This window comes from Emys orbicularis, chromosome 16 (genome assembly GCF_028017835.1).
Source record: "Emys orbicularis isolate rEmyOrb1 chromosome 16, rEmyOrb1.hap1, whole genome shotgun sequence".
NCBI lineage: Eukaryota > Metazoa > Chordata > Testudines > Emydidae > Emys > Emys orbicularis.
The window spans coordinates 10,198,263-10,220,338 of record NC_088698.1 but is presented as its reverse complement, the minus strand read 5'-3'; the positions used below and the strand labels follow the sequence as shown (position 1 = coordinate 10,220,338).

Below are 22,076 nucleotides of genomic sequence, written 5' to 3'. Positions count from 1 at the left end.
ATGGCCCCTTCCAAACAATCCACGCCCCCGTGGAATTTCTTTCTTCACATTCACAGCAGGAATTGGCTGACCCCTGGGGACTGAATATTCTTCCCTGGGGAAGGGGCACAGGGGGAAAGCCACCTCCAGCGAAGGTGAATCGATCCTGCAGAAACCTCTGGTTTTTCCCTTTGTAGGGGAGAGGCCACACTGCAGTGCTTGTGGGGCTCCATGCTGGAGTCAACGGAAGCTTTGCCATTGACCTCAATAGAAGCAGGGCCAGACCTGGATTCTTTCTGCCTGGCCCAAAAGCCTTGAAGAGAGTTTCTTTTAAATGATTTCTCTCTCCCCCCACCAAAGAATCGGTGCTTGCTGCCTTCTGGCCAAGGAAAAGCCAAGAGCTAAACTCACTCCCTGGATTAGCCGCTGGGAAATGCTTCCCTGGAGATAGGCAAGGAATGGGTGGGGGAGGCTGGTTTATAATCAACACAGCTGCTGCAAAGCACGGACCCTCCCTCTCTGCCCACGTGTTCTCTGCGTCTGCCTCGACGTGTGCAGTGCCCAGCACAACTGGCGCTGGTGGATGCCACAATAGAAACATGAACTAATAAGCTATCACCGGGGAGGCTGGAGGAGAGAGGACTTGAACGAGACAACCCCGACGCACGTGGCCGGGAGGGGGACGCCCTAGCGCCGCAGGCTGTCATAGCTGTCCACAGAGTCGTAACTCTTGCTCCTGCTGCGGCTGCTCCTTGGGCCCGAACTCCGGCTCCGGCTCCGGCCGCTGTCGCTGCTGCTGCTCCAGCTTCTGCTCCGGCTGCTCCTGTAGCTGGAGTAGCTGCGGCTGCGACCGGGAGAGCGGCTAACGCTGCTGTACCAGGAGGAACAGCTGCTGACGCTGCTGGAGGAGGAAGGACTGGGCCTGTAGTATGGGATGGGGCGTTTCCGGGCACTGTGGGGACAAAGGGGGAAGAGTGGTTACTGGTGACACAATGGGACCTCGGGGGGGGGGGGGGGGGGGGAGGGTGTTGGGGGGAGCTCCTGGCCCTGGGGCTCAGTGGGAGGCAGGGAGGGAAACTTCAGGGCAATGCTTCCCCTCCTCGAGTGCTTGGAGGGCAGCGTCTCTGGGCGTCACGGACTCAAAGCAGGCCCCTACTAAAGCTATCCACACACCTTGGCAGCACGTCAGAACCGAGCCTGTGGCTCCCCAGTGTGTCTCCTGGAGGGCTGGGGAGTGTCTGTCCCTTACCTCGTGATGCGGCGAGCTTCCAGGTGGCTGGGAGAATCTCTCCTGCGTTTCCTCATGGGCGAGTAGGACCTTCGCCGCCGCCTGTTCCGCTCCCGCTGGGACTCCTTCTCGCTGGAGCCGTACGTGTGCTCTCTCGCGCGGTCCCTGGGGAATGGCCAGTTTGGGAAAGATCACTGCCAAGATCCCTGTGCTGATGCAACGACTCATTGGGGGAGGTAGGCAGGGGCTCAGCAGTGGGGCTAGAACCTGGAAACGTCAGCGCCAAAGCACAGGCCTTGATCATTTGAGCTAAAAACTAACCCTGCCAGCATCCTCCAAATGGCTTGACTGATAGATGGAGGCACAAGACATTTAGCCAGCGTGTTATGCAGACACTCGCTAAGCACGGGCTCGGGAGTGCTTTTTAACAGCATGCACAGTTGGCTAGATGTGCACGCAGTTCCCAGATTTAGCCAGTCTGGATGCAGCAATGTGAGACTTGGCCGTTGGCAGCAGGCATGTGCTATTTCTGTGGGGCACGTCTGTTCTGCAGAGCCTCAGCCGTCCAGAATGAACACAGCAGCTCTCAGCCTGGTGCTGCTACAGGGTCTTGGAAAAGTCTCTTGACCCGCCCTGAAGTCCCACCTGCTGCGCCGGAAGGGGCGGTGGGGAATGGAGTTGACCTGGTTTCACATATTGCTTTCCACATTTGAAACACTTTGCAAAGGGATGAGTTAAATATTGAGGCCCTGATTCTCATTTACATTCGGGCCCCTTTGCTCTGCACTGCACTGCTCAATTGGGCCCAGAGAACACAATGACTTTCTAAGCATGCAGAATGGTTCTGATGAGCTCCCTGATTGCTGTGGATATTAGAACCTGCTAGCAAAGGTTTGAACCAGGGCTTTGGAGCTGTGCTCTGGCTCCGGAGCAAGCTCCAGGCAAAAACCCGCAGCTCCACTGCTCCGCCCTTCAGCTCCGCTCCAAAGCCCTGGTTTGAAAACATGTAGCAGACCAGACTGTGTCTAGGTTCCGAGTGTGTTTTGCTAGGTGTTCAAAGCACAAAAATCTCAGGGTATCTGTCAGGTACAAGACACCCATCGGTTAAGAGCAGTCGTCTACATTAACAGGACAGGGCTGCCTTGGTTTCCAGGCAGGTGTTAATCTGCTTTATTTGCCATCACCCTGCAAATTTGCTGCACTTTTGTCAGCATTGAAAATAACTGGTCTTACCCTAGGAAAGGGAAGCTTGGGGTGGGAGGAAATGGACCAGGGGACAGACGGTGGCCGCTGTGCTGGCTCTGGGATGCCACTCGGGGTAGTGAATGGAGGCTGCCAAGGATCAGGGGAGGCCCTGGATGTGGCGCATACACAGTCACAGCGCTTGGCTCTGCACATGATCTCAAGCTGCAGAGCAGCCCAGTGGTGCTGAACACTTTTTAGAGTGGGGGTGCTGTGCCCCCCTTGCCCCTGTCCGCTAGAGCTGGGGCCGGGAGCAGGGCCGTGGCTCCGGGAGGCGGGAACACGGACAGGGGTAAGGGGGCCGAGGCTGCGGCCACAGTTGGGGGCAGGTGTGGAGCCCCAGGCGTGGGGTCACAGCCGGGACCCCCGGGCGCAGGGCCGGAGTGGAGCCTTAGTGCCAGCACCTATGCAGCAGCCGACAGGCAGCCCGGGTCAAGCTGCAGTAAATTGAGGCTGCTCCACCTTCCATTAGGAGCCATTTTGTCCCCTGCAGCAGCCCGGAGTGGGGCCTGCTCCCTCCTCCCGGGCTGGCCCCTCTCTGTTGCATCTCTCAGGAGCCAGCAGCGAATCTAGGCCTGGGGCACCAGAGTTATCCTGATTTCCTACTGAGACGTCGTTATGTGGCTAAACAACCGGTTTGAAACATCTGTCCCCCCCCCCCCCCCCCCCCCGGGTTCAAATCCTGGCCAGGCTGGCTCCAAGTTCCCCATCGAACTGACACAAGCCCTGCATGCCTGGGTTAAGGTTTCATGGCTCACACCAAACACTGGGCAGGCCTCGTCAATAGGTCACAACCCCGAGCCCAATATGAGCCTGTTTAGGGCCTTCCTGTACAATCTGTGTTTTGATGATACAACAGGATGGAACTGGGCAGCCTCCCTGAGTTTCACTTGGCACAACTGGATGAACTCTGGGACATCGGTCTGACTTGTTTTCTGCGTCCCACACCTTTAAATGGTGATAAAGACCCCATCCCTGCTACAGAGGCAGCTGCCATTTAGTGCTCAGAGGTAGCCTGCTACACAGGAGACACCCACAGCGCTCTCTCTCATAGACACCTGACTTTTGTTCTTTCTTGCTTTGGCCTTTTCTTGCTACAAAACAAAGGTCACTCTGCCTGACAGGAATTGGTGACTCTATGGATGGAGGGAGAGAACACATTCCCCCCCAGAAGCACAAAATAAAGCTTGGGGTATGAACCCACATACAGTGAAGTTGAGGAAATTGTTCCAGAATACCCCGAAGCCCTGAAAAAACAACCCCGGGTTTCATCCAGCTTGAATTCCATGGCGTTTGCGGCATGACCTTGAGAGCTGAGTTACTGTCTGCTCTGCCTGGCAGGTAGGGAGTGTATGGCACTCATTGTGAGAGCAGGGGTTTGTCCTAGTGTCCTTACCCTAAATTTCCACTACTCCCATTGCGGTGCTTTAGCTGCCACCTTCCACCCCAGAGCTGGCTGCATTTCGATGGAGCAATTTACATCTATATAAATAATAAGGCACCTTGAGACCCTGAGGGATGAAAAACACTAGTAAACATTTTAAGTACTGGATCAGCACTTCCCTGTGGTAACTGCACTGACCCCCAGTGCTGAATCTGGATGATCGCCTTTATCTTACCCTTGGACAATCCTGCTTCTGTATTCCTGGCGTGGGTCGTGAATAAGTCCTTTAGACCAATGCCAACCTGCTGCTGTGACTCTCTGCTAGGTTATTTTGGCCAGGAAGGCCCATGGCTAAGAGCACCTTTATTCACTGAAGCAACGTGCAACCTTTCACATGATCAGGGAGAGCTTGTTTTAAGCCAGTCTAACCTTACACTGCCTGAAATATGGGAACACAGAGTAGAAGTGAGCAACAGGCTTAAATGGCAACAGGTCTTTTTGTAAGAAAGCCACCGCTGATTCCTATAGTATATTGCCCAGGAGAACACACACGACGCACTGGGCCAAAGAGAACCACAATGGGGCTGAGCAGACGGCTCTCGGCATGGCTGTTGGTGCTGCTGCTGGCTTGTTCTCTAAATAGGGCACTTTACCAAGTCGGACAATATATGCGCCCCACACTGAGGGGCATGTCAATGAGCCCCAGCGTTCCCTTCAAAATCCCAGCTGCTAAATGCTGCAAATTGGAGATGTTGTGTTTTCCTGCTTCAAGAAAAATCCTTCTCTGACAATGGCTCAAGCCCTCCAAGAGTGGAGTGCCCGGCCCTTTGTGTCTGGGGTGAGGGACCAATTAGCACTCTGTTTCTGAAAGGGTTCAGAGTGAAGACAGCACATCTCACCAGGCCTTACCCATCCAATTCCACATACATTTCACAAGGGGTTTGTCCCTCAAAGCCCTGAATAAGTAGCCTCTCGCCCTATCACCCCCTACAACAGCTGCTTAACGGGGACCTTTCCGCTGTCTGTTCCCAGGGTGAACCAAGGAATGGAGGGCAGTCTAGGAGGGAAGGCCGCAGCTGCAGAAATCCACATTGGGATGAGCCCGAGTCTTGCCACCTTCAGCTCCTCTCTAAGGAATCAGCGTCAGCAAAAGCAGCTGGCAACACGTATGGAGATCTGCCATAAACAATGAGAGCTGGAGCGTGCAGACCCAAACATGCCTCGCTCCAAGTTTGCATTCAGGGGCTGGTAAATACGAGAGACAGTCAGACCCCCAGTGTCTCGGATGCTCTCACACGCAACTTCATGGAAAGGTTGGGCCAGTGCCACGCAAGAGCAGCAGAGAAGCTTGCGGAGGGGAGTCACACATGCACCCTGGTCACAAACCCCAACTGAGGTGCCACAAAAGCGGGCGATGCCGTGCAAGGGCACCACGACACACTGGGGACAGTAGTACCTGCTGGGGCTGTAGCGGGAATAACTGGGGCTCCGACGCGGTCTGGAGTTCCTGCTTCCAGGGCTTCTTTTGCAGGACTTGGATGAGTAGCTGGGGGAACATGAATAGGACCTGAGAATAGACAAGAACCATCGAAAGGTGAATCAAACCAGAGCTAAAGTGAGAGGATTTAAGGTGCACAAGGCTCCTTTTCCAAATCTGGATTCAAGTGGCAACAAGGTCCCAAGTTTAATGATGTCAGCCCAGCCGCTGATAAATGTTCATTCATCCTGTAAGGGAACCAGCCCTGTAGATCGCCTCGCACCAACAGGAATTCCACTGCCTTTCAGAGGCAACATCGGCGGTACTGTCAGTACCCGTAGTCATTTCAGCATAATCCAAGCTGTAATTCCAAGGCTCTTTGGCCTATTCCTGGGACTACCAAGCACAGCCACAAGCGATAACACAGACAGCCACGCGACTTGGCCTCACCTTTTCCCTGAGGAGCAGGAGCTGCTTCGGGAGTACCTGGGCGTGGCCTGGTGATGCAATGAGCGGGAGTGGGCGGAGCGACTGGAGCCACGGGAGGACCGCCCTGTGCTGGTGTACGACCCGCTGCGGGAGCACGGTCTCAGTGGGGAGCTGCGGTCCGGGGAATGCAGGGGGCTCTGCTTCTTCGCCTCCGAGCAGGCGAGACACGGGGACAGGAAACTTCTGCAAATGGACATTTCCCCACCTGGTGAAGTTGTTGTAAAGCAGAGAGCCCTGCCTCAGAGCGTACTACCGGGTTTTGCTTACAGGGCCCGAATCAATGCAGGTTCCACCCTCCTATTAAATCCATTGGGTTCAACAGTGATGGCGGCATGAAACTGGAGTGGGCACAATGGTGAATCAGGCTCTATCAGAAGATCAGATTTCAGTGCCAGGTTACACCTGGGTAAATCTGGAGGGACACCCCGGACTCCAGCCTTACACTGATGGGAGAGCAGGATTCGACCCTAAGTGCCAAATTCTGCTTTCAGCTAAATGGATGCAAGCCCCACCCATGTCAATGGGAGCTGCACCCATGGAACCGAGCGCAGGATAGCGTCTTTAGGGTAAAACATTGAGGCTTGAGCCTCCTATTATCAATGTTACCGGTTTTATGCTGGCGTAACTCCACTGGAGCTAGCCCTGATTTGCCCAGATCGGAGCACAAAGTCGAGCTCTCTTCATTGGGCCCTCAGCATTTGTTCACAAACAGAGCATTGCACGTGAAATGGATGCACCGGTGGCCAAACCCTCCCGGCAGTTGCCTGCAAAGCTCCATGACCCGTTTCCTGCACCCCTCATGGCAGTCAGTCAGCTGGAGAAGACAAGTAGGAAATGCGTGTGTGGAAGGGGAGCTGGGATGCTGTCTCCTTCATGGGCACTGGCCTCCTTCCCGGCTCCAGCCCGGGCAGCTGCCAGGCGCTGATTGTGACACTAACCCTCATCACTAGGGGGCAAAGTCCGGACAGCAGAGAACGTGCTCATGTGCACGTGAGGGACCAAGGGGAAGACTCTTCTGTCCCAAGGTACCCGCTGGACAATGGCAGCTCCTGCAGGGAACAGGGGAGCTACTGATGCTGCCACCCACCTCTCCACGGGCCTCGTGCAACTGTGGTGAGCACAGCCTCACTTGCCATTGCCCCAGTGCTCCCCTCTGTGGCCCTGTGCAGCGAGTCACTGTTGCTCTGCGGCATGCAAGTGATGCACAGGGCTCGTCCTTCACGGACTGGTCACTGCTTAGCGCTCCCCACATGGAGGAAACACAGCATTTCTGCTGCGTCTTAGGCCTGAGGTAGCGATGCAGGCATTTGGCCGAGTGAACCAGGCCAGAGGAGCGAGATGATTGGAAAGCTTTAAATTTAAATGCACATAGCTCTGCTTACTGAACATGAATAGCTACAGAAGAGACAGGGCAGTCTGTAACCATTCCATCCAGCCTTTAGAAGTTTGCCTAAATGTGCTAGTGACCTTTCCTGCTCTTTTGCTACAAGGTCACAACAAGTCAATGAGAGAGGAGCTCAAGCCACATCTAGATGCAGATTATGAATGCCCCAGTGTTTGGATCTAGGTCTTTGATTCATGCCTGTATCTGGATCCAAGCGGAACCGCTTCTGAATGGCCTTGGGGGGGAGGGGCTGGGGCTGGTGCACACGGAGGCTAAGGGATGAGGAGAAGATTTAATGGGTTAAAGTTAGCATAATCAAATCTCATCCTTCATGGCATAAACTAAGTGCCACAGGGGTCAGGAAGGAATTCCACACACACGGCACCATTGCCCAGGTGCATTATGGGTTGTTTTCCACTTTCCTTTGATGCCACTATTGGAGTTGGGATGCCAGACTTGCTGGACCTGAATTATGGCTAGCCACATAAGGAACAGAAATACATTCCTATTGGCTCACCACCCACGGCAGTCAAGCGAGCAGAAGACACGGAGTCATTCCAGGAACAGACCTAGCAAACACCGACTATTGGCAATCACTGACCTTTGGTCCTGTCCCTGGGCATCCGGAGAGAGATTTTCCAAAGTTGTTCCCTTGCTCTGGGAAAAACAACTGGTGAAGGAATTTCCCGAATCAGAGCTGTTATCGCTGTTGGCCAATTTGGGCTTCCCAGGTGAGAAGGCCCGGCCAAAGCCATTGTGGGCTAGGCTTCTCTTCTCCTGGCTGTCCTTTGGCCTGGCTGAGTTCGTCTGAGTGGAGGGAGGGGAAGAAGTATCGTTTCCTGAGTCAGATTCATGGGCCCCTCCATTCCGACTGGCTAGGTTGCCAAGCGGGCTGTCTGTTTTGGTAAAGAGGTCAGCAGATGACCCCGACTGAGAGATCTGAAAGCAAAAAAGCCATTTGACATTGTTTGAACTTTTTTGTTTTGTTTTGTTTTAGATTGTCTGACTTTTTTTTTTTAAATAAACCAAGAAATTTTACCATCATGATGCACTGTAACAAAAGGAAAGAAAGAAACAAAGAAAGAAAGAAGAGAAGCCAAAAAACAAAAGTACATATCCCTGAAAAAAACCACAGAAAGAAGAAACTTCTTTTCCCCCTGACATGATAACTGGAAGATTTAGACATCATGCAAAGAGTATTAGCATGCGATCCATGTTGAACAAAAGATTTTTTTTTTAAAAAAAAGGGAAACAAAAGAATAAATAAATAAATAAAAAATCAAACAGAAAAAAATATATTAAAAAACTAACAACCCTTTTTTAACCTAAAAGGTGGGGTAGGGGAAAGAAATAGGAATATACATACAAAAAACTACATACTCATTGGAAATAAAACAAAAATGGAACAAAATTCTAAATGATCGACTTTTTGTTTTAGTTTCCTTAATAAGGAGACTCAAATGTCACAAAAAAGGTCTTTATGTACAAGGGAAAAATTGGCAAACAAACAAGTTAGCACTTTGAAACTCAAAAAAGAAAAAAAGTGGGGTGTGGAGTGGGAATAAAAAGAAAAAAAAACCCAGAAAAATTAAAATCCCTCTGGAAATAAAAGGAATACAGATATTTCTTTGTGTGCTTTTTTTCCCCCTGTAGAAGGTATAGCTAATGCTCTCGAGTGACCTCTAATAAATTCCCTAGTGTCTTGCGGATAGCATCCACTTACCAATCAAGAATTCCTCCTTTAGTAGGTAAGGTGTAAGAAAAAGGGAAGAGCGGGCAACATAAGTCCATCATTAGAGTCTCAAATTACAAGAAAAAACATAAACCCTCTCTTCAAATCCTCACCGTCAATTGTTTGATTCTTTTCTATTTAAATTTCAAGACTTTTTTGTTTTGTTTTTAATCATGTTGTTTAGTAAATTCCTCTAGGTTGATTATTTGGGATGAAAAGCCACTGATTTGAATAAATCCCCATTGATTTCATGCTGGCCCACAGATACATTGAAGTTCAAAAAACAAAATAAAATTGAGAAAAATTAAAAAAAGGAAGGAAAAATATTTTCCCTGCGGTGTGTTAGAGAAAGGTTGGGGGGAAAGCAAAGCCTTTGATCCTGCAATCTGATCTGTATGGATAAAGCCCTAAGGCCACAGGCAACCCCACTGATTTCAGTGGGCCTGCATGCTGGCAGACCTCCGCACCTGTGCAGGATCCCGATGACATCAGTGGGGTCTTTGCGGGGCCCAGGTCCACATGCATGGGTCTGATTGCAGGGTCAGGGCCAAAATTCGATGGCTGTCAGATGGAACCCTGAAAATCTCTATAAGGACTTGATCCAAGTCCCACTGAATTCTAGGGTTGCCCAACCCTCCAGGATTGACCTGTAGTCTCCAGGAATTAAAGATTAATCTTTAATTAAAGATTATGTCAAGTGATGAAACCTCCAGGGATATACCCAAACAAAATTGGCAACCCTACTGAATTCAGTGGAAGTCCTGCCAGTGGCATCAGTGGGAGCTGGGCCATGTTCCCAACCAGCAGTCAGATTGGTGGCGGGTGTGGTCCAAGGACAGTGTAATAAATGTGCTGTTGCTTATAAGAGGATCTCAGAGGGTCTTTGGTGGGATCTAATTTAATAAATAACAACATGGGGCCTCGTCCTGCAATGTAGACTCAGATGAGTAGCCCTGACTCATGGCAGTAACCAACCGAATGCAACTGGGCTGCATGATCAGGACCCTTAGTGTATTTAGACTAAACATCTTCAATATATATTGGTTTATTACAAATGATGTTGGGAACTACAGCTCCAGTGCCAAATCCTCAACTGGTGTCAATCAGTGTTGCTCCAGAGCTGGGCTGATTCACACCCCCTCCACCCGAGGATCTGGCCCTCAGTTTTTACAACATGCACCTCTATTTGGCTGATACATAAAATACCGTCCCTCATTGCTTTGTGCAGAGGGGAGCGATGCAAGCTTAATGCTGAAGAACACTAATGCGACCAGGGCAGGAAATGCTCCTGTGCAAGGTAGCTTTCAAAGACACGGGCGTCATTCATGACTCCTGACCATTCCCCTCACAAAGGCACATCACAATGCTCTAAGGCTGTGTGCTTTGAACCTGGGCTGCAGGTCCAGTGGAACAGAGGCACGTTGCCTCGGTACAACTCCCCACTGGGGTCAGAACAAACACGGATCCGCCAGAGGTCACAGTTCACACTGAGTGTCCCATAACACTTTCTGCAGCCAGTCAGACGGGGCCGTCTCAGAAGGCCTACTTGCTCGCATCATCTAGTTCCCGTCACAGCGGGTTGTTCTCTTAGTCTAATCCAAGAGTTGCTAAATAGGGTGGTAGGATCTGATTCGGCGGCAGGGGCAAATCGGCATTGCAACAATAGTAGGCGAAAATCACTGACCACTAAAGCAAAAGTGGAGTTACTGCAAAGGAAAAGCTGTCAAAACATGGCACAGGCTGATGATCCAAGCCTTGCCATGATCACTTTGCTCTCCGATAGTGCCTTGAAGTGGAGGATCTCCAAGCAGGATACAAATATTACGGAACGAAAACTCCCAATCACACTTCTAAGGGAGGTATCACCAACCCCATTGAACAGGATGGGATATTGAGATACAGAAAGGGGAAATGACTTGCACAAGATTAGTGGCAGAGCTGGGGACAGAAGCCAAATCTCTCAAGTCACTGTCCAATGCTTTTGCTACTGCACCACACTCTCCATTCTTGGGGTTCCGTGCTTTGGGGCAATGGTGGTCCAAAAACAAGGGAGTCAATGTGATGCCTTTTCTCAGACCCACACATACCTTTTGAGTAGAGCTGGTTGGAACACAGAAAACATTTTACACAGAACAGAAATTTCCCAGCAAAGAAATGCTCCCATCTTCCATCAGAGGATTTCCCCAGAATTAGTGATGAACCCAGATGCTCTATAGGAGACTTCACCACTGACTCCAGTGGGAGCAGCCAGGCCCAGAATACACAAGCAATTCATGGGTTGGAAAAGGAACCCATTGGCCCCCAAATATTGTGTGTGAAAATAACTTAGCTGTTGGTCCCCAAACTATATCACATGATCATTATTTACTGTACATATTAACGCAGGTTGGGATTTTCAGCGGAGTCGTGTCCAGTTCCCACTGAATTGGCATCAACCCTTAGGCTCATTGGAAAGCACAGACATAGGGCCTAAAAACCCTGTGAGAATTGAAGCTCCACTATGTTAGTTGTTGGCAAAAAACACAATGATTTTCCTTCTCGCCCATTTCCTACCTCAAGACATGGGGAAGCTAGTTGAGATCATTCATTATAGGGATCTGGAATATAGACTGGAATATGCTGCCAGATTTGTTTTAAGAATGGATCTGAACCTAGGTTTAGATTTGTCTGGCTTTTGACACCCCAGCCCCTATATTTATTTTTAATTTAAAGCAAAGGTTCATGAAAATAAAATTCAAGCTATTCTATGAATACACGGGTAAGGAATCTTTGGATAAATTGTGAAGTGTCAGAATATCTTGGGTTTGGACTCTTCCAGCAGTCATGCTGAAGGATGCTGGCCGATTCTGCAGGTACAAATGTCTGTCCTTCCCCTCACCCCATCAATGTCCTAAAAATTAAAGATCCTTCTTCTCTCTGCCAGGAAACCCATTCAATGTTTCTTTGTTTGCTCCCAGCATTTCCAAAGTAGCCCCCTTAGGGTGCCTGTAAGAACTGGGATACTTGCTTTTGTTTCAGCTTTGCTAAAGTCTGGCTTGGAAGTGGTCATTGTTCTCGGTATACTGCAAGGTCATTTAATAATTTGAGAGTCAACACATTCCTCCTTTAGGCCTCAATTCAGCACAGCACTTAAGAAGGTAATCAAGCCACACTGAAGTCAACTGGACTTAAACATATGCTTAACTTTAAGCACGTGCTAAAAAGTTTTGCTAAATCTTCTCCTCTTCCCCTTGCAAATTCCATTCCTTGTGTCAACATTTTAAAAATTAAGTTAACTCTTGAAACTTTATGTCCACATTGAGAAGAGATAGGGGATCCAGATTCTCTCCCCTTTGACCTTTCCTTTCTCCCTGTCCAATTCCTCCTCCTTGCCCTATTCAAATGGCCAATAACATTTCCAGAGGTGATGACACAATCATTGCACCCCTGACACCCAGCCTTCAGCGAGCCATATCCCATGGTCCTTGCTCAGTTTTGACTCCATGGGGAGTTTTGCCTGAGTAAAGACCTCAGGATTTGGCCGTATGATCTCTTGTGCTAGAGATGCTGTTGACACTTCATAAGTGCCTGGGACTTGCATGCTATACCCAGCTCAGCCATCCACTGAGTTACCTAGTACCTGTACCAGCAATACGGAGGTAAGAGGAAACACCAGGAAACACATGCCCGGTGCTGCATATTTCACATCTGAAGGCCAGAGGGCCTGGCCTGGTGTAATAGCAGGTAGTCAGGTAGAGGAGAATAGCTGTTTATTCCCCCTCCCCCAACATTAGTGACAACCAGGATGTAACTAATTGGAAGGACTTCCACTATTTCTTAGACAGCTGGCATAAAATTCAACCCTGCACCAAAGGAGCAGCATCTGCATCACTTCAGCCCTCAAAATTGGACTTACGAGGGGTGATACGTGGTGAACAGTCCTTTTGCTGCCCTCTGCTCTGAGGTGAAATTCACCACTGATCACCCCTACTCTCCCTCCTTTTGTTGCGTATGAAGAAGCATCAGCCATACGAACTATACCAAACACCATCTTTGAAACACTGTACAGAGTTCAAGTGAATTCTAATGATCTTTTATTGGGGGGGGGGGGGGGGGGGAAGGACATGTTTTAAAGTGCCTAGTCTTTTATGGCCTTAATTTGCTCTGTGTGAACATTAGGATTCCCCTCCCCACACTTCCCCAACTTCTAAGAAGTAATTAAATAACCTCAGGAGACTTTGCTTTCCTTAGCTTTTGCTGGGGGAATCTATAGCTGCCCTTGAGGGAGCCCGCATACTTATTTATTGTTTTTCTGTTTCAAATCATTATTTAATCAAAATGAAAGGGGGGAGGGAATAAAGAGGCCCTCGCTTACACTTCAGAATTTAATTTCTACTGAAATCCTACATCAAGAGGCCACACAGCCTAACAGATTACAAAAATACAATCACTAAGAGTATTCCAATTAAACCGAACAAGTCCATTTACTGTGCTTCAAATAGCCCCGTGGAGAGATATGGCTATACATTTTCTCAGCCATATGGGGAATGAGATCTTGCCATGAGTAACTCTGCATGGCACGGCTTATAGTTGGAGGATTTCTTTCCTGGGTCTATGTCTTTTGTAAAACTCATTTCAAAGTAGCGTTAATTTCTTTTTTAGGAAGTGCCTAATCTTCTTCTTCTTGGCACGCTAATAATGAAAGGAATAAAGCATGTGTGTCAATGACCCCATCGAGTCTTGCTATTCATTATGGCAGCAGGTTAGACAGTCAGCACAGATTGCTGGTGAGCTTCTGGAATTGGAAGTGCCACTTGCTGACAGGGGTCACTTGGGAGAAAAGGGCCATGTGCTCAGCAAGCTTTTAGGGAGATACTGTATTACTGATTTCTGGGCCAGAGCCTTAGCTGGGGTAAACTGGCATGAGTCCCTTGGCTTTAATGGAGTGCTGCTGATTTACCCCAGCTGTGGATCTGTGTTTAAGTCCCGTTCAAGCGAATGGCTCTGTCTAAAGATATCGGTGCATGGAATTAAGATACAACCGCAAAGGGCCCAACCCTCTATTCCTGAATCTAGCAAAACTCAATGAAAGGATCCGCCGTGATTTTGAGGAGAGCTTTGCCTGCACAGAGAGCATAGGATTGGGTCCTTGGTACAATACAGGCTAGGCTGAGTCTATTCAAATGAGGCCAGACGCCTATCATATGCAGGAACAGAGGGATATCACAGTGAGGCGCGTTTATCGCTGCATTGCTGTTTGCTGCTGGATGTCTGTCTACACTCCCGTATGGCCTACATCAGACAGCCACTGGAGTGGGAGTTTCCAGCCTAGTCCAAAGTGAACGTTTGTTGGCCTTGCGAAATCACATCAGCCTACATGGTTGGAAACAAATGCTCTGGGGAGGCTCTGAATGGGAACAGCTGGGGGTGTTGCAGACCAGGGGTGAGGTGCACTGGCAGAGCAGTAGCCCATGCCCACCCGCTGCTGGACTCCAGCCAGTGTTCTCCGCTCAGGCTCAAATATGCCCATACTCCTCCAGCCCCGGTCAGTCATAGAATCATAGAATATCAAGGTTGGAAGGGACCTCAGGAGGTCATCTAGTCCAACCCCCTGCTCAAAGCAGGACCAATTCCCAGACAGATTTTTGCCCCAGATCCCTAAGTGGCCCCCTCAAGGCTTGAACTCACAACCCTGGGTTTAGCAGGCCAATGCTCAAAGCACTGAGCTATCCCTCCCCGTCAGACTATTCCACCTGACTTCAGCCCCAAACAGTGCAGGGATTTGGGCACAATGCAGGTCTCAGACTGGGATTAAAAAATAGAAACCAGAATTTGCATATTTAGATACGCAAATAACCCAAGATTTTTTTTAAACTTCTTTTACCCTTGAACTTTAAGGAGACTGTTTGTTGCTTTACAGGCCACTGGGGTGTTAAAAGAAACTCCTTCCCTATTTAAAACCAAAAGAAGGGCTGGAAAACATGGAATAACATTTAGTCAAAACCAACCGCTCTTGCAAGGCTTCTGAAACCTTCCCAGCTCATGCTGAGACACTCTTTGCCTTGGCTGGCATTTCCCCTCCTCCATCTTCATGTTAGCACAGAAATAATTAGCGCTGCTTGAAATAACTGTACCCCAAACCTGCCTATGGGCTTGCTAAAAATTTGGCTCAAGACTATGTTTGTTTTAGCTGCTGATAAAAGGAGTGTCAGTGGAAGTCAGGGCGCTGGAGAGAGGTATTGGTGTACAGTCTGCAGTCATCGTCATCAGATACAACAAAGGCAATTAGATTCATATCCCACAGGTATTTATATTGTTCATTTCACCTAAGACTTCCTAAAAGCACAGCAGCATGAAATATATCTGTATCAGTGTGGAGTAAAACAGCTACAGCAGGTTAGGGGGCTTGTTATTGCTCTGTTTAAAAATAGATCCTGCATATTACCCTCAGTTTCTCAGTGCACCGAGGGATAGCCATGTAATCCTGTTCTGAGTGGGTTTCCATTGTGGCTGCTTGTTATTAATTGTTCAGCAGAGAGAAAACAGAGGAAGAGGCTAGGAAATTTATTACAGAAAAGCAAAGAAGCATGAAATTATTGGTTGTCTTACTGTGCGTGTGTGCACCCACGTGTATATAAGTAAAAGAGAGAGAGAGAGAGAGATGCAATGGATAGCACAATGTGTTGTTTCTAATGATTTACAGATAGAGCTGGTTAGAAAATTGTTTTATTCTTTGTGGAAAATACCAATTAAAATGAAAACGCTAATTCATGTCACTCCCTCCCCTCCAAAGAAGGTTTCAACTTTTTGGGGGGTGGGGGTGACAGAAAAGGAAGGGAGGAACCAAAAAACTTTTGGTCAAAACCAAAACACTTAGATTCACGAATGCTGACGCAGTGGTTCATGGGAGTTGCCGTTTGAGCTCTCATGCTTGCAGTCTCAATTATGGGCCCGGCTTCCTAGTCAGACTACATCTCCCATCATGCATCATAATCTCTCCTCTGACTGAGCTGCCATGGTGCATCATGGGAGATATAGTCTGACTAGGGAATCCAGCCCACAGAGAACAATGGGTGGTATGAATCAATGGAACTACAACCCCCATGAAGGACCATGGTAGCATTGCTGTATCAAAATTTTTTGGTTTTTCAGCTTAGGTTTTCAGATGTCCAGTTTTTCAACAAATAGTCAAAATTTTCTGCAGAAAGCACATATATTTTATGTGAATTTTAATTTAGTTAAAAACCCAAATTTCCATCAAAAAGAGTTTTAATGCAAAAATATTCATCCTGCCCTAGTTAAAGACCTGATCACTTAATCCACAAAAGGCAGAGTGAACCCACAAAATAGGTGTGTCTGGTCATTCCTAAAGCATGAGATTAATGTTTATTCATTTTTCCATCGTCAGTTATTCTTTACATGATATTCAAGGCCCTTATTCATGAAAAGTGTCCCTGTTCAGGACAATACTGAAGCATGTACTTAACTTTAAGCAGGTGCTTTAAGTGCTTTCCTGAATCATGGCCCGAGTGTGTGTATTCTTCTTTGGGACAAGGGAGAACACTGACATTGCCTACTAAATATACTGATAGATTTTTGTTATTAGAATATTTGCTCATGTTAGTAGGCTAAAGTAGAAAGAATATAGATGTCCCAATGACTTATATTTCTTACCCATAACCTGTAGCTATATCTATAAACACGCTGAGGCTGATTTTTATCTGCCTTGTGTGGTCATTTACATCTATGCAAAAGGAGTGCAGAGTGCATGCACCATGCTCGATCTTAGATCGTCTTTAGAGGTTTCTAAAATGTTGTAGTTATTATCCTTTGTGGCAGTTGGTCTCATGAGGGAGCCTGGCTTCGGAGACAGAGGACTAGAAAAAATAGTACCAATTAAAGGCATTTTTAAACTCTCTAAAAGATTTCTTAAAGAGTTTGTCTGTAAAATAAGTGGCTTATACAGAAAACATGATGGTGTGATGCAATGTAACAGTTTGACTGGCCATCCTTTGGCATGAGCGATTAACTCTTTCAGTTTCACCAGTCACCAGTAATGCAGCCATCCGAAATTTCATGCCAATAAAAACTTCACAGCTCACCATTCTGTGAAATATTTCTCTCTCTGCGTGTGTGTGTGTGTGTGTGTGTGTGTGTGTGAATCACACAGGTGTGTGCACATGTGTATGCATCTCTCTCTCTCTATAAACACACACACACGCAGATTCTCCTCTCACTGATATTGGTTTTACATCGGTGTAGCTAATGAGTCCAGTCGTGTTATTCCTGATTTACATCTGCTGTATAAGTGAGAGAATTAGGCCTACAATATTTACAAGTATGGTGGCTTGGAGGGCTTAGTGCTGGGGTTCAGACCCATCCCTAATATTGTACACACGCAGGCCAAATTCTTCACTGGGTTGCACCTTGTGTAATAGTTTCTCTCTGTGCGAAGTGAGTTCATCCCGATCTGACAGCTCTTTACACCTGTTTTGCACAGTGCTGTATAAGGTGCAGTGTGGTGGAGAATCAGGTCCTTATGTAGTTCTCTCTTTGTCTCTCTCTCGAGATGAAGACAGGTTCTAGGACATGGATTATATTCTCTCTCTCTATGTAGATGAAAAGATACCTCAAGACATTGGACCTGACTCTACCCTTGGCTGCACACACAGCCCCCGTTCCTATCAAGAGGAGCTGCCTATAAGCTCAGAATTTGGCCCTTCGGTTGGTCAGCAAAGAGGAGCGATGAGCTTAAAAGAATCCCGAAAGTCAACAAACATCCCCTGCCAAAAATCCCCAATTCATTCAAAATGTAAATGTTTCTTTCATATACGTTTGATTCTCCTGATCCTCCCCCCCCCCCCCCCGAAGGACTAAACCATTGGGCACAAAGACCAGCGAATTTAAGTTCACATCCAGCTGAGCAATGACTGCATAACAAACACGTCCCTGTAAAATACCATCGCTGGAGGCTGTTTTTTTTGTTAAATGTCCCCTATTCATTATTCATAGACTAAAGGCTTATCCTACCCCACCCCCAGTGTGTAAGCGCTGAGGGAAAGGAATGACTTTTAATACATCGGAGAACAGCACCATCAATAAATAATACAGTTTTAAACCAACTTTGTCTAACATAACTGTAATTGAGTTATAAAAAATTCATACTGGATTTCCCCCCCAAGTTTCTGTGGCTAGCCTGCACAAGGAAGCAGAATGCAGAATACTTACTACTTCCTTAGCCGAGAGGAAGCTGTAGATCTGAAGGGTTTGGCTGGCTTGACCCTCTGCAGACATGCTTCGCGTCTCAGTGCTCTTTGAACAGTGCTGGGAGCGTCTTCGTCTTGCTTTATGGCCTTCCTCCCGAGACCTGGCTCTGTGCCTGAAGAAAGAGAAACGTAAAATCAAACCATGATGAATTATTATTAGTATTATTGATTTGTATTGCAGCAGTGCCAACAATGTCCCATCTTCTGCGTAAGGAAGCCATTCATCTGGCTATAAACCGGACAGTTCTCTTGTAGTGTGCTTTAGTGCCCTGTCCGATACTGGGACAAACCCGGACATGGTATTGGACAGAGGACACCTCTTTAAGAGTGCGCCACTCTGCGCCCACTGGCATGACCTCGAACGCATCGTGCATGCAAGGTCATGGCAGGGGAGCAGGGCTGTGCGCACTACAAGATGGCACTCCCCCGCCCGTGTGGCATGACTTTGAACGCACCGTGTGTGCGAGATGATGCCAGCGGGGTTAGAGGCAGGGCAGCACGCTCTTAAAAAGGTTTCCCCCGCCATTCCTAGAAGCACTGGGATGCCCAGTATTCTGGGAACGTGTGAGTGGCCCCCCTATCTGTTGGCTCTGCATGTTGGGTGAAAGTAACTCCTGTGCAGAGAGTCAGCACCAGGCTTACAGGAGGCTGTGTAGCCTAGTGGATACAGCACGGGAGCAGGACTCAGGAGACAAGGATTCCATTTCTGGCTCAGCCACTGGCCTGCTGGGTGACCTTGGGCAAGTCACTTCCCTGCCCTCAGTTTCCCCATCTGTAAAATGAGGATAACGATGCTTACTTCCTTCATAAAGTGCTTTGAGATCTCCTGACTGAGGTGCTGTGTAAGAGCGAGGGGTCATTATGGGTCCACTACACATAGTGGTGAATTTCAACCCTTTGATTGCTACCTTGAGGCAGGCGAGGCTATGGCTGGCTGCCGGAATTTGAGAGAAAAGGTGGATACTGACTCCTATTCCTATTCGAGTTTTCTTAATGTTTTGAAACTGGGCAACTTGTGATGAGTTTGGACCCTGATCCAAAACCTCTGAACTTTGGAGGGGTTCAGAATCCAAACCTGGAGTCAGATCAAGTTTTACTTGGTAACAGCTTGGACGCAAACTCTGTTTCCAAACCTCCCTGCGCTTTAGGGTGGGAGATGAAACCTGGATCTGACTTTTGTGGCTTGTCTCCATCTCTATTTGGAGGGGGCTTATAACCCCAGAGGTGACATGCCTCTGAGAGAATGCAGCCCTGTCCGCCTGCTCTAACATGTTCCATGATTGTCTTGTCCTCACACTGCATTCCCTCCTCCAGCGATCAACAACTCTTCACGAACTGCTGCCACCAAATTCCTTAAAGTATCTTCTTTGTTTTTAAAGTTGAGTATTTGTGTAAATGGCAGAGTGACCCGGGCCAGGTCTAGCGTGATCCCTTCACGCAGCTCTTCCATTGCCCAGCAACCCTGGCATTTACCACCACCCTCTCTGCCATGCCCAAAACAAAGATAGTGACTCGTGTCAAAGTGGGCAGCTGTTTAGTGACAATGGCAAATAGATCCACTGGGTATGAGAGTCACCCATGTACCAAGACCTATTTTAAGGGCTTAAAAGTGGGAGTTCAGTGGTGCATAGGCCTTGGGCTGGTCATGTGCCTTCAGGTCACTGCCACCCTGGGAAACTAGGATGATGTTAAGCTGCCTCCCTGGCAGGATCATCGGCAGCAGGGATTGAACCTGGCACCTCTAGATCTAAAAGCATGAGCCTCTACTGCTTGAGCTAAAAATACCCAACCCAACCCAAGATAGCAGCAGGCTCAACCACCTCTCTGTGTGACCCAGCCACCACTAGAGGGAGACAGAGCATCTCAGTGCGTGGCGGTGGTTTACGCTGAGCCCCTGAGCTAGCTTTGAAGCTAGGCAAAAGGAAAATCAACTCGGCAAATGGCACCATTACCTGCTTTGGCAGCTAGAGGAGAGGGACTCGGAGCGCTCTGAGCGAGAGTGGTAGTGGCGATGGCGGTGGCGGTGGGATTTTCGTGGCCGGCTACGAGAGCTTTTGAGAGTGGAAAGAAACCGGTTCATTAATCTAGCAGACAAAGGCAGCCCGAGATCCAGTGGACGGAAGCTGAAGTTGGCAACAGACAAAATGGAAGTAAGGGGCACATTTTTCTAAACAGTGAGGCTTATTCGCCATTGCTTGGAGTTTACAGATCGACACCTCATGCCTTTCCAAGAGCTAGGCCGTACCTCAACCACAAGTCACCGAGCTCGAAGCAGGAACCACAGAGTGGAGTTCTACAGCCTGTGCAATGCAGGAGGTCAGACTAGATGACAGGAACGATCCCATCTCACCTTAAGCTCTATGAAACCGTGCATCTGCCAGGCTGGAAGAGCACGTCTGATCAGCCAACATCCTTTGGGCAACTGTAACACAAACTATTCTGCAGGCTGGGATCTCCTTATTTCTGGGCAAGTGGGAAGTCTCAGCAGCCAGGTCACTCCAAATGAAACTCTCGAGGTTAGGCCCACGTCCCTTTCCACAGGGTGGGTTTATTAATAAGCAGAAGATGCAAGAGAGGCTCAAAATAACACAAAATACACGGTGACGGACGCCTTCCCTGCTTCCTCCAGCTGGGATGCGGAGGCACATCTTTGCCTCCCAGGTAGCCCTTTCCTGGCTACTACAGAGACCTCTCACTGTAGGTTTTCCTGAGTCTCGATCAATCTCGTGTGCTGCCCCGGCTTAAGAGTCAGGAAGCCTTAGATCTGTCTTCTTGTAGCTCATGTACTAGCTCCTAGTCATGTGCCCTGTGACCACCCAGTTTGAAAGGGACAGGCGCACAGGGATGCATGCATGTGCCCCAGCATCCCGAGGCCTGTTCCACTCCCCCTTTGCTCCATTACAGCAGTTACAATTGATTGTAACATTCTTGTTGTCTGCCACTCGGGTTGCACTCTGCAGTGGGCATGACGGGGCTTTTGGTGGCAAGCTATCAGCTTCAGCATTTGTTCCTTTCGGTGGCTGGTCAGAGCCCATATTTGGTGACATTTTAGGTATCTGTGAAGCCTGGATTTTTAGCCAGGAGGGGGCAGGTGCCAGCTAACGAAGATAGTGATTTGTTAGCCAGGAGGGGATTGTTAGCATGAGGGCTGGGGCATGATCTAATTTTGCGGCTTTGTTATTTGGCCACGTGCATTGTTTTATTTAGAAATTCTGGATTTCTGCCCACATGTCACACAATTAGGGTGTAATAAATCAACCTATAATAAAACCAACAGCCCATCTGCTTGAGAACTGCATCTCCCCCGATACAAAAGAATATCCCGCCCAGAGCAGATTGAACATTGCAAAAGCAGTTGGGTGAACATTTACTTAGACTCTCGTTGGCTGTTTGGTTTGACTATTTTTGTATCTTCTTATTTGCTCTGTGCTGATTTTGGCCAGTTCGACAGGTTTGTTTTTTTGTTCACAGGAATGTTTGGGGAATGTGTTGCCAACTCGTGTGATCTTATCACAACTCTCATGATATTTGGTGTTTTTCTTAAAGCCCCAGCTCCTGGAGGCATGAAATTTGGTGAGAAACTCAACAGAAACCTTTCTAGCCTTCATCACTGCAGAGAAAAGCTTCGAAATGTGGCCCAGCTGCAACCTAAAAAAACCTCAAGAGTCAAATAAGAAGAACCCCACCTTTATTATTATTATTAAAAAATCTCACCATTTCAAGCTGATTATGATTTGGGGGGGGGGTTGGTTCATGACTTTTGAATGCTTGGAGTGGGCAATAGTGAACATTTGCCCCTTGTACAAAGATCTGTGTCTGTGCCTTCATGTGAAAGCAAGAATACTCGCTCTTCACCATTTACTATCCTCGTTAATCTTGCGTTTAAAGCTTTTGCCATCCCATTGGGGTGCGGAAA

General features: G+C 48.2%; 1 protein-coding gene across 1 annotated transcript in view; it reads right to left on the bottom strand.

Annotated features, from left to right (window-relative positions):
- Positions 1-666: 666 nt before the first annotated feature.
- Positions 667-22,076, bottom strand: part of SRRM4 (serine/arginine repetitive matrix 4) — a 212,731-nt gene continuing 191,321 nt past the window's right edge. Inside the window, 7 exon segments of the mRNA XM_065417922.1 lie at positions 667-931; positions 1,229-1,372; positions 5,290-5,400; positions 5,761-5,982; positions 7,785-8,122; positions 18,123-18,273; positions 20,113-20,211. Of these exon segments, the coding sequence (XP_065273994.1) occupies positions 667-931; positions 1,229-1,372; positions 5,290-5,400; positions 5,761-5,982; positions 7,785-8,122; positions 18,123-18,273; positions 20,113-20,211 (1,330 nt within the window).